This window comes from Fragaria vesca, linkage group LG3 (genome assembly GCF_000184155.1).
Source record: "Fragaria vesca subsp. vesca linkage group LG3, FraVesHawaii_1.0, whole genome shotgun sequence".
NCBI classification, from domain to species: Eukaryota; Viridiplantae; Streptophyta; class Magnoliopsida; order Rosales; family Rosaceae; genus Fragaria; species Fragaria vesca.
Genome location: NC_020493.1, coordinates 22,911,107 through 22,926,769, shown reverse-complemented (window position 1 = coordinate 22,926,769; position 15,663 = coordinate 22,911,107). Strand labels below are relative to the sequence as shown.

General features: G+C 38.6%; 1 protein-coding gene and 1 non-coding gene across 2 annotated transcripts in view; both read right to left on the bottom strand.

The window, feature by feature from the left end:
* Positions 1 to 333: 333 nt before the first annotated feature.
* Positions 334 to 2,234, bottom strand: LOC101304752. Its single transcript, XR_184292.1, has 3 exons — positions 2,141 to 2,234; positions 1,127 to 2,001; positions 334 to 657 (listed from the first exon to the last, which is right to left on the bottom strand). It is a non-coding gene; the product is annotated as an uncharacterized LOC101304752 (transcript).
* Positions 2,235 to 3,598: 1,364 nt separating this feature from the next.
* Positions 3,599 to 15,663, bottom strand: part of LOC101297525 — a 14,906-nt gene continuing 2,841 nt past the window's right edge. Inside the window, exons 6-20 of the mRNA XM_004296091.1 lie at positions 15,481 to 15,539; positions 15,194 to 15,268; positions 13,397 to 14,954; positions 12,791 to 12,939; positions 10,392 to 10,507; positions 10,177 to 10,288; positions 9,920 to 10,040; positions 8,200 to 9,567; positions 7,997 to 8,052; positions 7,265 to 7,339; positions 5,702 to 7,066; positions 5,243 to 5,590; positions 4,622 to 4,816; positions 4,431 to 4,519; positions 3,599 to 4,253 (exon numbers count right to left, since the gene is read on the bottom strand). Coding sequence (XP_004296139.1) covers positions 4,046 to 4,253; positions 4,431 to 4,519; positions 4,622 to 4,816; positions 5,243 to 5,590; positions 5,702 to 7,066; positions 7,265 to 7,339; positions 7,997 to 8,052; positions 8,200 to 9,567; positions 9,920 to 10,040; positions 10,177 to 10,288; positions 10,392 to 10,507; positions 12,791 to 12,939; positions 13,397 to 14,954; positions 15,194 to 15,268; positions 15,481 to 15,539 — 5,894 coding nt within the window. The 3' untranslated portion in view covers positions 3,599 to 4,045. The remainder of the gene's footprint in view (positions 4,254 to 4,430; positions 4,520 to 4,621; positions 4,817 to 5,242; positions 5,591 to 5,701; positions 7,067 to 7,264; positions 7,340 to 7,996; positions 8,053 to 8,199; positions 9,568 to 9,919; positions 10,041 to 10,176; positions 10,289 to 10,391; positions 10,508 to 12,790; positions 12,940 to 13,396; positions 14,955 to 15,193; positions 15,269 to 15,480; positions 15,540 to 15,663) is intronic.

The window sequence follows — 15,663 nt, the reverse complement described above, 5'->3', positions numbered from 1 at the left end:
CATGTGCCACCATCCTAAATTACTGTACTCTCTATTCTCTAACTTGCCGTTAGTTATTTTTAGCTTGTGGTGGTTACACAGTCACGTTCACTGATTGATTAAAAAATTTGTGATCAATCACCATTAGATTTAAATCAAAGAATAGGGAAAATTATTTTTTAGTAAGAGTTATTTTGTTTTTCAACCTTGAATGTAATAGCTACTGAATATGAATCTCTTGGTCAGTGACTGACTATATGAACACTACTCGGTGGTTACAAGCCTCGAATCAATTTACTATGAGAGAATAGCGGTAGAGTGGGATCCCGTAAGAGTAATGAAACAATAACATTTTTTTTTACATCAAAATACAGGATTGTGCTATCAACCATCCAACTGCAAAAGTCATGTACACGAACTGCGGATGATGTTAATCAACCAACAGACTATACTCGGTTAGAATATAGTTAATTGTTGACCTTCAGGGAAATAATTAACATATATTGCTAAAAGGTTCATATTTCAAACTGTAAAAACATCTCCCGAAGTTATGTTTACAATAGCAGAAAAAAACTAGTCCGACGAGATAATACACCAGCACTGGGATTGGAACATGCATCCAAGAAAATGCAATGCACTTCAGACGAAAAGCTATTGCTACGTACTGGCACTACGAACCTGTAAGAAAACATAAAAAAGAAAGAGCACAATGTTAGTCAATGCAGAGTTTCATAATGGATATTAGTAGTCACAGAAACTTTTGATTACTTCCTCATCACTCAGAACTTAACTTCTCCATGCTAAATCTAAAGAGAAATTGGGCAATGCACTATGGATAGTTCAGAACAAGCAAATAAAACTGTATTTATCAATTCATTACATAAACTGTAAGCAATCATTGCATATACTATTAAGCAAATAAACTGCAAATATTAACACACAAACTTTGCCATGTTTACCAATATTCCAGACTTCCAGTCCATTGTTTTGCAAGCACTTGTATACTTAGAGACACTCATCATAAGAAAATGACAGAAAGGGCACTACATGTATGAAATACAAAACTTTGTTGTAGTTATAAAATCAAATGGTCATATATAAAAACAAAAATCTACGGAAAAACCAGCTTTCAACATAATCAACTTGCCTTTTCTTTTCCTCAGCAAGAAATTGCTTCATTCCTGTCAATTAAGACAATGCTTTCTTCATAAGGATCAATGGTGTAATATTTATATCGACAAATCCCGAGACTCTTGAATTGTCCGCTCTCAAGGTCCAGTGAAACTAATTCATTTCTAGCTTCTTCCCCTCCATTACAATGTTTCTCAAGATTTCTTATCATCACTACTTCACCTCTCTTCCTGAAACATACAGCTCTAGGTAAACTTCTTTGTGGACCTTGTGGACGGAGAGTTATCAATTTGGTCCACGACTCCTCTACACAATACTCTTTCATTACCCATACATCCAGTAAACTGGGATCTGAATACTCATCATGATACCTCAAGAACAGAGCAAGGGACTTTCCATCTCCTGAAACAGTCAATTGCAATGACAAGTCTCCAAACCCTGGCCTAAATGAATCCCAATCCAAACTCTCTGGCATCATCATCTCCCGCAATAACTCACTGCTCACATCAAATGCCAGAATAAAATAACGATGTTTGCTACTTGCTTTAGAGCGTACATCCCAATGAAGAGCCCCATTGACAAAAGCCTGGGGTGAGTGTCCAAATACTGACCATTGGGGATCAACAATCCTACGAGAACTCCATGAGCCAGCAGCTAGTGAATAAACCTCCACAAAAATTCGATTCTCAGTTTCTTCGTCCTCCCATCCATATTGATCCTCGACAACCCTCACAACCTTATAGTCATTGGTAACAACATCAAATGCAAAACCATGTTGTGCATCATACCCACCAACAGTCTGAACAGTAATGCCAGGCTTGGGAAGGCTTACCAGCTTTCTTATAGAGGGATTCCATAACAAGAAATTTTCGCCATAACGTTCAAAATCATCTGCGAGGCATACCAGCCCGTTACAAACACCAACCACTCGGAAAAAGTCACTACAGATTTCCCTATCAGCAATTGGAGATTGAAAGCCTATCTCACAACAATCAGAAAAATCATTGTTATCATAGTGCAAAGAGTAAACCTCCTGCTTTAGCCTGTGAACTGAAACCTTTTCACTCCAGATGGTATAGAACCTGTGGAGTAGTAGGAGGTGAGTGTCATGGTGGTCGTTAAAGTCGATTGTGCGGCTGAGGTGGGCGCTAATAAAGCTAGAGTCTTTAATCATGGACCTCCATGACTTGCAGACTGAAGTGCATACAACCAAAGATTTAGCGGGCAGTCTAAGTAATATATTGGTTATGACTTCTTGAGGAAGACAGTCTGACATTGCTGCAGTTTTCAGTGAATTGCTGCAAATTTGCAGAGACAAAGTTATACAGACCCAATAGAGTGACATTGTTCATTTAGGCTAGACAAATAGATATAATCTCATACCACATATTTGAAACTTCAAGGGTTTCATACAACACTGTTTCTACATTGCTAAGGTTACCATCTTTTTCAGTGTTTACGATTCAAAATGAGCGAAACAGGCATGGAAAACACAGCATTTTGCTTCTACACTGCTAAAGTTTTCATCTTTTTCATTGATTACGATTCAAAATCAGAGAAACAGGCATGAAATACACAACATTCTGATCCTACACGGCCAAAGATTCCATCTTTTATTTTGTTTGTGAAAACAAATTAGATAAATATGACCTCAGACTAGCACAAAAGACAAAGAATCTGAGTTTGTTAAAGCTGAAGGCTTTCACCAAACATTGTGTTTCTAGATGGCTAAAGTTTCAATCTTGAGACTTAATTACCTGGACAATTTTGGTCTCCTGTTCTAGCCTCTGAGACTGAGAGTGATGGCTTCCGGCGCAAAACGTAAATGGGAGAGAAGAGGTTGACGGCTTTTAGTGGATTTTTCAACCCTAATCACATCATTAATAGACGATGTCATACAAAAAAATAAAATCTGATTTTGTTGATAGAATAAAATTATTAAAACTAAGGTTAATAGGTATTGTCCTTAAATAAAAAGTGAAAAACTTACCTTATTTTTCATTTCAGACTTCATTTTTTTTTCTTTAGCAACTTCAATTTTTTTTTGTTGTATAAAACTAATAAAGAATGAAGAAATGAGTTCTCCAGTAATAGAGTTAAATTTATTGTTAAATTTGTCAACATTTAAATTTAAAATAGCAATTTTTAAACTTTTCTCTAACAGTATTGTTAAATTGTATACATTAATTAAGTTTTAATTAATTATATTTTCAAGATTGATAAATTTATCAATTTTCTCTATCAATTCTTAAATTTATTAATTATTTAAACATTCTACTGGAACACGTTTTTAATTTAAAAATTGATAAATTTCTAATTTTTTTTTTAAATAACAACTATACTGGAGATGCTAGAGTATGAACTTCAATTTCCGTAAATTTCATACATACTAGGAAATGAAATGCAGATATGAACCTGAAACGCACTAGCTTATAACGTTATCGACGGTAAAAAGTCAATTCCAATTAAAGTTTGTATCAACATTTCCTTGCAACTCAGAAAAGAATCTCTAGAAAGTTTAACAGTCCCAATTTCCTTCAAAATTCATATGTTATGCTAGCACTTCCCAACTAAGTGAACTGACTGAGTGTATCATCAATTTATCACAGGCAAGTTCATAGGCTGCTACAGAAAAACTAAAACCAGTTTTATTACAAACGGAGCAGAATACCGCATCTTCATTCTTAATGCGAACAGAAACTTACAGAGAACATTATTTACAGTAATTATAGCACCCAGAAATAACCTGGGAGGGATAAACACAACAGAGAACCCCATTGGAAAGTCAAATTATATAAAGATATCCCAAAGTTGCTCCTATATATCACCATATCTGCCTACCAGGTATCCAAAACTGCTTCAATCATTACGGCACAACGCGGGTATATATCATGCAAAAGGGTATAAACACCCAATGGCTTTGTCTTCGTGGTAATCAAGCAGCACTCAGGCAGTTTTCCCATGTCCCGTACTTTGAGCTGAAGCTGCCTCCACCACTTCGCTGTGCATGCTCAGAAATAACTGCACGTGCACAAATATCCCAAGTCCTTGCTATCTCCCCAAGAGACATGGGCTGCGAAATGCTTCGTAAACAGATGCTAAACCTTGATTTTGCCTTCACAGAAAGATCTTCATACTCCTTACTGTGAGAGTATCACATTGGAGTCAACAACAAAAACAAAGGTTACCTAAATGGGAAAAAGAAAAGGACACTGACCCATGCGGCCAACAATTTGCAACAGTGGAAATAACATCTATTGAGTTTATATAACAGAAATGGAAACAACACGAGAAGAATTTCAGAAACTCTATGTCCCCACCTGACTTCAACTGGAAACTTGTCTAACAGTATTGGAGAGCAGTTTGGGTAATTTGTCGGAACAAGCAGTCTTAATGGCTGAATCGGAGACTGCACCAAATAGCAGAAAAATACATGCGTCAATTTATTTGGTTATCAAATCAATATTTTCATACAGGTAACGAATTGGTGCAGCTATGTCTAAGCACTAACCATCTGTGCTGAAGCATATTGCGATTTCAAGTTGGGACTGAGAGCCACAGCATCAAAAGAGCACTTGACAATGGTTCCTTCACCCCTTTCAGCAGCAGCTGCACTTGGATCAACATCTTCATCACTGATATCAACAACTGTATCTATAAGCCGCCGATTTATTTCTCTTATTTCTTCCATAAGAGCATGATTAGCCTGCAATGATAAGATAGGCCACATAATCATTTCAAAGAAGAAGCAGTGATCGCTTTTTGACCATAAATTGAAGAATACACCAAAATAGGAGGGAGGTTACTCAGCAACAGTTCATTGAAACTGCAATTATGTAACGATATTTTAACATAGGAATTCAATTTCTAATTCCATCTTCCACAAGATAAAACACAAACAAAAGCAAACAATTCCCCATGGTTAAGTGTCTAATCTCTGATTTGACTTCAAGCACATAAAAAGTGTATGCTTAAATGCAGAAGTAAACCCAGCTTTAGTCCTCCTTTTTATCTTGAGAAAAATCAAGAAACTATCCTCAGTCTTGATGATATTGTTATTTACGTACGAAATAAAGCTATTATGCGAGCATCGGTCACATCTCTTGTTATTACAAGCTAAGAAGATTAATACCTCAATCCTAGGCCTTTTGATACGAGATGTTGCAGTTGACTCCAGGTCAGATGTCTCCGAACCAGTCAACTGCTTGAAACTATCATTCATGCTGCCCCCTGATGACACAACATTTAAGGGCATGGCGCTAGTGTATCGCCTCATTTTCCTTGTCCCATTTGTTGTTCCATCATGAGTGATGAAGTTTCTTGCCTGTAAACGACATTTTGTCATAGCAACCAGATCCTCACCAACTGCAGCTCTAGATCCATTACCTGGTGCTGAACCTGCTATCCTATCAATCATACTCACTACTGAGCCTATGTCACTGACAGATGCACTTAATGCCTTTGTTGATATCGACTTGACCTGAAAATTATAGTTACCTTTAGTCAAACGCTACTGAGGAGTGAAAAGGGGATGTGAAAACCAGAGTGTACTATAAAATAGGAGGATGTGAAAAGAACTGGCTTTACTAACCGCTTTAATCAAGCGTTCAAGAGGTTGCTCTGTAACACTTGACTTGCCAGATATAGTTGACAAAGCATTAGCATGAGTTCCATCTGGACCAATAAATTCAGCGAGCAAAGGAGAGGCTGATATCCCAGGGGTACCGATGGCAAGGGACTGGACCTGAGCTCCGACACCAGCTGTTGGTTGATGTCCAACATTCCCTGCATTTGAGAGCGAGGAAGGTTTCTCTGACTCCCCTGGCATAGGCGATGGAGCCATGGGAGTTGGAGGAGATGGGATGACAAATGGTGAACTAGCGTTTTGCAAAGGGGTCCCAGCTTTTGGGACTAACAACTGCTGGTCAACTTGTGGAGATGAATGTTGTGAAAGTTGAGGAGATTGAGCCTGAAGGAGTTGGTTACTTGATGTAACAGGATATGGGGATGCCGATTTCAATTGCTGATGAGGATATGCACGCTGGCCTACAGACATATGTTGCTGAAAAGACCCTGGCTTAACACCCATCCCCGGTCTAATTTTCACATCATTAACATCACTGATTTGGTGAAGCTGTGGCATTTGGTGAGCCTGCAACTGTCCAGGCAGCTGCTGCTTTGCTTGCTGTTGTAGCTGTTGTTGTTGCTGCTGCTGTTGTTGAATTATCTGCTGCTTCTGCATCAACTGTTGCTGCATCTGTCGTTGTTGATATTGTTGCTTCAGTTGATTATGATACAATTGATGTTCCTGCTGTTTCAGATGTTGGCTATGAAGAATACCAGGATTTGACTGAAGGGGATTAATGTTGTTCTGCAGCATGTTAACCCCATTCTGTGATGATAAAGCATTCATGTTAGCTTGTTGGGGAGCACTGACAGGAGTTTGTTGGATAGAGCCCACAGGGACCTGCTGCAGTGAGTTCAGTGAGGTTCCCTGGCCTGGATCCATATTGGAACTTGGCTGCAATGGATTCATCATGTTCTGCTGTGCTGTTGAAACCCCGGATAAAGAAGACATAGAATTTTGCTGCAATCCCGTCATATTGTTCTGCTGCATTGTTGGCACAGAACCTTGCAAGTTCATGGATTGCAATTGTGGGTTCATTTGATTTTCATGAGATTGCACTTGAGTAATTTGGGATTGTGACTGCTGCATGGACTGCATATGCGGTGGAGGGAGCTGCCCAGGCTGCAGAGTAGAAACAGGCTTCCTGGGTCTATTTGTATTGATGAAATTTACTATCTGCTTCTCGTATACACCCAACTTGTCCTTCATTCCAGGTGATATGTTACTTTTGGAAATTTGTAAGACTGTTATGAGGCGCTCCAGCATGGCCTTAAACATTTTCAGCTTCTCAAGCTGCTCTGACTTTGGCTGTTGTGGAAGAGAGTCATGCTAGCAAACAGAAAGAAGAGTGGTAAGCCAAAGACCTTGTAGCCACTAATATTACCATGTTGATAATAATGCCATGTAGGAAGGCTACATGGCTGCAGTTATTTATAAAGAAAAACAATAACATGAAAAAGATATCATAGACTATCACCAGCTGCTTAAAGAATAAGAAGTACCACGATAGAAAATGGGAAAACATACCTGATGGAGTTTAGCAGCAATTTTTTGGTACATTTCACTAAGTTCGGGGTAGTACATCTCCTTCATGACCTTGATCTGCAAAAAAAAAAAAAAAAAAAAATACTATAATTGGAAAGATATTTGTTTTATCCACATGATTGCAGATTCTATGGATCACAAGATCTCTTAGATTATCACTTGTCAAATATCTTCAAAAGTATTTGCATTTGAGGAACTGTAGAAGTTTCTTTGGTTAATTATTTAGGAAATACAAAGAAAATCCGCAATGCATTGTTTGCTCTACTCTTGGAATCTTTTCTTCTGGAAATAATAGGAAGTTTTCCTGATTTCTAAAGATGGTTTTCATCTATCCTAGTTTACTACCGACATCAACTATGGAGACTTAAGACAACCCCTACAAAGACTGCCAAACCTTCCTACAAGTTCCCTTCTAATCATATGAGATATGTGAATGTCAAATTTCTTCTGAGACACCAGGAAAATTGATTTTCTACCCATTTATACCTAGTTGATGTATTACAAAGTTAGAACCATCTCCACCCAAATGGCTAAATCTAAGGCGATGCCTCCGCTGCCTTTCAAATACTATAAAACAAGTGGACATAATTTTGTTCTGAATATTGTTAACCTAATGTACCACCCGCTACATACTGTTGTCTACTATGTTCATACTTCAGTTCTATTATTTCAGGTTGTTACAGCAGCTAACATCCTAATGAACCAATGCCTCACCTTTTGATAGGCCTCCTCTTGCCAATCAGCAGTCTGGGCTGTGGAATCTAGAGACGCTACACAATATACATACTTAGACATCAATATTTGCATAACCTTAAAATTAAAAAAAGCATTACTGCAGAACATTGATCATAGGATAAAAATAGCCAAAATAAGAAGTAAAACAGAAGTAGGAAAATGCAAAATTGCAGAAAACATACTTGATGACGTCTCAGGAAGGGGTCTTTGAGCCTGATATAACTGCTTTTGCTGTTCCATTACATTTGGTGGTTGAAGCATAGATCCTGATACCTGACCTGATGCTTGGATCCTTTGTTGCATATCTCGTTGTAGCGGGTTTGATTGCTGTTGCATACTCATCTGTTGTTGCATCTGTGCAGGCTGAGATTGAATCTGTGATAATAATTGTTGCTGTGATGCCTGAGGTTGGGACTGATGTCCTTGAGTTGGCAATGATGAACTCTGATGTTGCTGAACCTTGGATTGCAGCATGTGTGCAGGATGGTGATTAGTTTGCATGCTTGAGTTACCAGTTTGCTGCTGTTGCTGTAATCCAGTAACATTACTCTGAGGGCCCAACTGTTGCTGATGCATATTTGAGAGGTTGTTTTGCTGAGCCATTAATTGGTGTTGTTGTTGTTGTTGTTGTTGCTGTTGCTGTTGCTGTTGCTGTTGCAAGTTTAACATATTATTCTGCTGGTTTAGTAACCTCTGCTGTTGCTGTTGCTGCATGTCCCCTACATTGTTTTGTTGTCCAATAAGCTGATTCTGCGGCAAGTTTGTAGAATTTGGCTGTTGCACCATAAGCTGTGGCTGTTGCTGTTGTTGCTGCTGCTGTGGGGGCAATAGTGGCTGCTGTGGGATTGGCGTTTGCTGCTGATGGACAACAGAAGACTGTTGAGGCTGCTGCTGTTGCTGCCGGAGAACAGATTGAGGATGCTGCTGAAGCATGGATTGTGAAGAGTGTTGCATAGCAGATTGTTGATTCTGCTGAAGACTAGAGAGAGACGACTGCACTGCAGGAGGTTGCATAACAGATTGCTGAGAAGATTGTAATTGAGATGGTTGCAATAAGTTCTGCTGTTGTTGTTGTTGCTGTTGCATATGATTTTGCACAAGTTGGATGTTTCCCGGCTTAAAATTTGGCTTCATTAGCTGTTGTTGTAACTGTTGCTGGTACATAAACTGCTGTGAATTCTGGGGTTGCTGCTGTTGCTGTTGGGGAACTACCTGTTGTCTTCCTGGCATTGGCCTTTGGGAATTAGCAAACATATTTGATGCTACCCCTTGACCCATAGAGTTCCCTAATGAATTCTGTGATGTCCCCGACATACTTTGCAAGTTTGCACTTTGTCCAACCATATTCGGGATAGGAGTCTGGGTGAGACCTGATGCAGGAGGTAGCGCAGATGATAACCCAGCAGAATTTTGAACTCCAGTGGGCGGAATGTTATTCTGAATGTTCTGTGATAACAGTTGTTGTCGTGTTTGAGATTGATTGGCTTGCACTGGCATAGAGAGTGACTGTCCTTGATTCGGAGCTTGGGCTTGCATACCGAAAGATCCTACTCAAGCCAAGTACAACAAATAAACAACAAAAGAAAAGAAATTGGTGCTAAAAATATTTACCTTTTGGACAGAAATGCTATCAATAGTTAAAACAACAAAACGCCAAAGAGAATCAAGTAAAGTTGTAATGCTTTAAAACTATGCTTCGCATAGAAAAGAAAAAGCAAAGTCGAAGTAAATGACATGAATAAACGATTTTGTTCAACAGAGTTTACATGATACAATCCTTCTTATTTTGGGAAGGCTTCAGGATTCCATCATTTGAAAGAAAATATAATACAAGAAATTTATACCAAAAGAATTCCGGTCTAGAATGCAGTAATAGGATGATGGTTTGCATCATGAATTTACCTGGATCAGGGGGCCTGTTACTATTACCCGCAGAGTTGCTTGGTAAAGAATTACCCATGGTGTTCTGAGACTTGCTCTCCATAGTGAGCATCTTCAGAGAAATTTTCCGTAGATAATCCGACTACAAAAAGAGACAGAAGTTAGATCAAACTGCTAGCTTCACACAAACAAACAATATATATCTAACTCATTACATGACGATACACACGCATGCACATGTTAACATGTGTGATAGATGATTAGGACACCAAATGTACCTGGCTCGTAGCAGCAGTATAAATCTTCTCCTCAAACCTAACAGCAATTTTCTTGAGTTCATGCAGTCCCTCTTGGCCGGAGAAAGGAAGATGCCTCTTCAATGTATCCATTCTTCACATGCAACAAATTCAAAAAGCCATCATTAAACATTACAACAAAAAGCTAATCTAAGACGAACACCACCGATGCACACAAAATTTCAGCATATACTAACATCTTATTAACGATTCTCTGCCGCGAATCCGCCTGCAACTGGCTCCTCCAATCTCCTGCATCCATTGCAGGCTCCCCACCCGGAGGAGGCCTCCAATTATTCGTGTCCATCGAAACCTAAAACAGTATAAACCCAAAATTCAAACACAAAAATGATCAAAACACCAGCTTCAACTCTTCAAGCCACAAAATTTCCATAAGAAGTTGCTAAATTTGAATTGATTCTACAAAACCCATTAAGCTAAATTAACTCAAACACGCAATTCCTATATTCCAAGCATGCAAAAATCAAACCTTTGCAATTGACACACAACCCTAACTCTAAACAAAACTCTCAAATCCTCAACAATCGGAGAAAACAAAATCCATGGTCATGAAATTTTACACAAAACCCTGAATCGAACAATCAAAAATAAACCGAACCCATCAAAATTCAATACGAAATTCACATAAAAAAGTTACCTTTACCTTTAAAGATTGAAACTTTGAAATTCCCAAAACTGGGAACAGATTGAAATTGTGTGAGGGGTTAAGCTCAAATCAGGAGAACGGGTTTTGGATTGTTCGTAGAATCAAGCCAATTTTGAAAGTAAGCCAAATACTGGGGTTTCTAATATTGACTGATCGGAAAACCAATGTTGGGGTTTGGTTTGGAAGCCATGGAAATCAAAATTCAAAAGCTCTGACTACAAACGAAGACGAAGACGAAGAAGAAGGAGAAGAATATTTCGTATTTATATACAGGTGTTTGTTTTTGGATATTCGGGTCGGGTTGAGTTGGGTTCTGTGACCGGAGCTATCCAAGAGTTGAGGACAAAACTATAATCCAAGTGAGATTGAAATTGGAAGTAGGCGTGGAGATTTTGGAGAAAAGATATGGAGAAGGAAAATTTTATTTGTGGGGATCAGTAAGCTTATTCACGATGACATAAAATTAACATGATTGTTAAAATTTGTATGATAAAACCGTTATAAAATCGTTACACATGTTAACAGTTTGTTTATACTCAATAAGAAGTATTTCATATTACTTTCCAAAAATTGTACTTATATGATATATTTACCTTTAGAGGCTTTTTTGGCGTTTACTAATCTCTACGTTACTTAGAATTTGCATGTGTTATTCATTCTTGGATTCAATTTAAGGAATGTGGGTATAAATTTAGTTTATGTGTGTTTTTTGTCACAGATTTATTTTTATTTTTTTCTTTTTATGTAATGAGCTCATATATATAATATGCCCAATGATCATGGCCAAAGAATAGTCAAGGAAGACTACTCTATTACAACTGATTACGTGTAGAGTAGTCAGTGCTAACAAAATAGTTAGGGTTTGTGTGACCGTATAGCCACCGTCAAACGACGATTGAAGAAGAAATTTTTTTTGGGGGGGGGCGGGGAGACTGCTGCTTAATGCTGCTTAATTCTAATCACAGCTCTTGATTATTTTAGTGTGTTTTATGACCAGCCAACTAAACAATATTGACATAAACGTTGTATACACAGCGTACAAGTACACAATGCAATCTTACCATCTTAGACATTCATATGTTTGGACAACCATGCATCTGTATTAAAGTTATTGATCTTAATCATTTACACAATATCATGTATTTACGTGTCAAGAATTGAAGGCTCCCGGTCTTGGTATATTGACCCATAAAAAAATAAAGTAAAAACAAGTAAGTCATGAGAGGATATGTAAAATTAAAACTATACGGTAAAAATGTATTTATTGTGTCACTAATTAAAATATACGGTTGGATGTCGTTTATTCTAATAATCACTTGTGGTATTTGTTACAGTAGTATGTTCTTCAAATAGGGTAAATATCATTGATAGATCAAGATATTATTGAATGTGTGACCTAGCAATTGATGTATGAGCAAGACTTCATTGTTCATAGATGATTCTTAACCTTCAGGCCATCGGCTAGTATGGCCAGAAATGGCAGGATATGCACGTAAAAGACCGGAAAACCTATCTGTGAATAAGTCGGATATGTAGGGGGTAATAATGACCTTTGACCCTTAAGAAGGCGCGCAACGACCTGAGTTCGATCTCTCACTGAGTTGAGCTTTCCTGTGTTTCTCTGGGTACTTTGCAGTGTCATTTTTGTGACTTCCCCCTCTGCAGATTCAAAGAAATCTACAGTTACGACAAGGGAAGTGCCTTCAAATGTTGTTTGAAAAGCAATGCAAGTCAGCTCTTGACAATCTGAATGCCTGGTGCATTGGACGATACAATGATTTTTGTCTCTGCTTCATATGTTGTCTCTACTCTTGTTAATTGAATGCTGAGGAGCTGCAGATAGTACTGGTTGTCCGCTAGCAACGTGTATTTAACTACAGAAAGGATTTGAAAGATGCCGTAACCTCCGCGACCATGTTCATTACATACTATAGAAGCGTAAGTCTGCTTCGGGGATTCTCCTATAGGTTCCTCAACAGATGCAGCTAGATATTCTTGTACAATGTTTGCTGCACTTTGAAATGAACCTTTAGACAGTTGAGTAGCAGGATCCTCCATGAAGCTGTTCGTATATGTAACTGTGAGATAACAAAGCTCCTACCACAAATGTGGGAGAAGGGATACTCAAAGCGGATTACATCTCATGTCGTTTTTTTTTTTTTTTGTAACAGGTTACATCTCATGTCTATCACCAGATCACAGAAATTGAATTAATCGATTTAACTAACCATGTAAATTGAGAAGATGAACATGAGAATAGCTTAAATCGTACAACATATTGACCATCAAAGTAACAAAAGGGCCAGAAGGGTTCCTCAAGGCATAAATTTAACAAAATATTGACCATCACGGCATGTAGGCTGACTGAATGAACCAACACATAAATTGTCCTCAAAAGAAAACATCACAATTGCGTTCAGCTAAACAAAGTTCTCGCTGAGAACATCACAACAAGTTTAGAGGTACAGAATTAGAAAGAACAGGTGATAGTAGGTAGAGGAGAACAATGCCTGCTTGGCTGTTTACATCAATAGCCTGTCCCGAAAAGGTAAGCGCCCAACAAAATGGCGAGAAAAATGAGATAGATGAAATAAATATGATGCAACTGCTGCTTTGTTTGTTGCTGTAGTTGCTGTATCTGCTGCTGTTGCTTTTCTTGAAGCATCTGCGGCTTCTGCGTCCATTGCTGCTGCATCTGTAGCTGTTGATACGGTTGCTTGAGTTGATTCTGAAACACTTTCTCCTCCTGTTCTTGCTTCTGATGCTGTTTATTATCACCCATACGAGAACTTGAGTTAAGGGAATCAATGCTTCCCTGCAGCATGTTACTCTCACTCTGTGATGATAACAAAGCACTCGTGTTCATGTCATTAACAACATTGACTTGGGGAAGCTCGGGCTCCAACTTTCGAAGCAGGTGCTGTATCTCTTGCTGTTGTCTTTGTTGAAAAATCTGATTCTTCTGCATCAACTGTTCCTGCAGCTGTCGCTGTTGACTCTGGAGGAACATCAGTCTCAATTGCTGTTGCTGCTGCAGAAATCGGTTATGAAGGAAACCGGCATTTAACTGATGTGAGACTCCTTGTCCTGGATCAGCGTTGGAACTTGACTGCAATGGATTCATCATGTTCTGTTGTGCAGTTGAAACACCTGACAAAGAAGACACAGAATTTTGCTGCAAGCCATCCCCTGACAAAAAAGTCCCTGGCTTAACACTCCCCGGTCTAATTTTCACATCATCAACATCACTGATTTGGTGAAGCTGTGGCATTTGGTGAGCCTGCAACTGTCCAGGAAGCTGCTGCTTGGCTTGCTGTTGTAGCTGCTGTTGTTGTTGAATTATCTGCTGCTTCTGCATCAACTTCTGCTGCATCAAACGCTGCTGCAACAACTGCTGCTGCATCACTCGTTGTTGATATTGTTGCATCAGTTGATTCTGATACAATTGCTGTTCCTGCTGTTTCAGATGTTGGCTATGAAGAATACCAGGATTTGACTGAAGGGGATTAATGTTGTTCTGCAGCATGTTAATCCCATTCTGTGATGATAAGGCATTCATGTTAGCTTGTTGGGGAGCACCGACAGGAATTTGTTGGATAGAGCCCACAGGTACCTGCTGCAGTGAATTTGGTGAGGTTCCCTGGCCTGGATCCATATTGGAGCTTGGCTGCAATGGATTCATCTTATTTCGCCGTGCTGTTGAAACCCCAGATAAAGAAGATATGGAATTTTGCTGCAATCCCGTGATATTGTTCTGCTGCATTGTTGGTACAGAACTTTGTAAGTTCTTGGATTGCAGTTGGGGGTTCATTTGATTTTCAGGAGATTGCACTTGAGTAGCTTGGGAATGCGAGTGCTCCATGGAGGGCACGGTGAGCTGCCCTTGCTGCAGAGAAGAATCAGGTTTCTTGGGTTTATTTGTATTAATGAAACTTATTATCTGCTTCTCGTATAAACCCAGCTTCCCCTTTAAAACAGGTGAAATGTTACTTTTGGAAACCTGTAAGACTGTTATCAGGTGCTCCAGCATGGTCTTATGTATTTTCAGCTTCTCAAGCCGATACGACTTTGGCTGTTGTGGCAGAGATTCGAGCTAGCAAACACAAAAGAACAGTGGTAAGCCAAAGAACAACAGTAATAGAAGAGATAAAATTTTGTCACACCACTGATGTTAGCATTTCCATCGTAATTCCATGTAAACAGGCTACATGGTTTCAGTAAATCAAGGAAATCAGAGGAATCTATTAAACTAACTACCAGAACCTTGAAAGAAAGGCTGCTTAAGAAGTAAAGTCTAGCAATAAATTATACAAGGACAATATGATTACATACCTGCTCTAGTTTAATAGCATTTTTCTGGTATATCTCAGTTAGTTTGGTTAGGTACATCTCCTTCATGACTTTTATCTGCAAATCAAAGTGAGGAATATAATGAAAAATTTATCTGTTATATGGGAACAATGTATCCCAATGGTATCATCTGCTACGTAGTTTCTCAACTACAACAATGTATGCTTATAAGTTAATACTTCAATAACATCTTGTCAGGTTGTCACAGCAGCTAATTACATCTGAATATAATCAGCCCGTGGATAGTCTTTACAAGTCTGGCACCTCACCTTTTGATAGACCTCCTCTTGCCATTCAGCTCCAATCTGGACAGTGGAATCCAGAGTTGCTGTGCAATATATAGAAATAGATGTTAACTTTGCATAAAGACCATAGGAATTTTGCTATGAAGGTATTATTTGTTAAGCATTAGTTGCAGAACATTGGTCATATATATATATATATATACAATG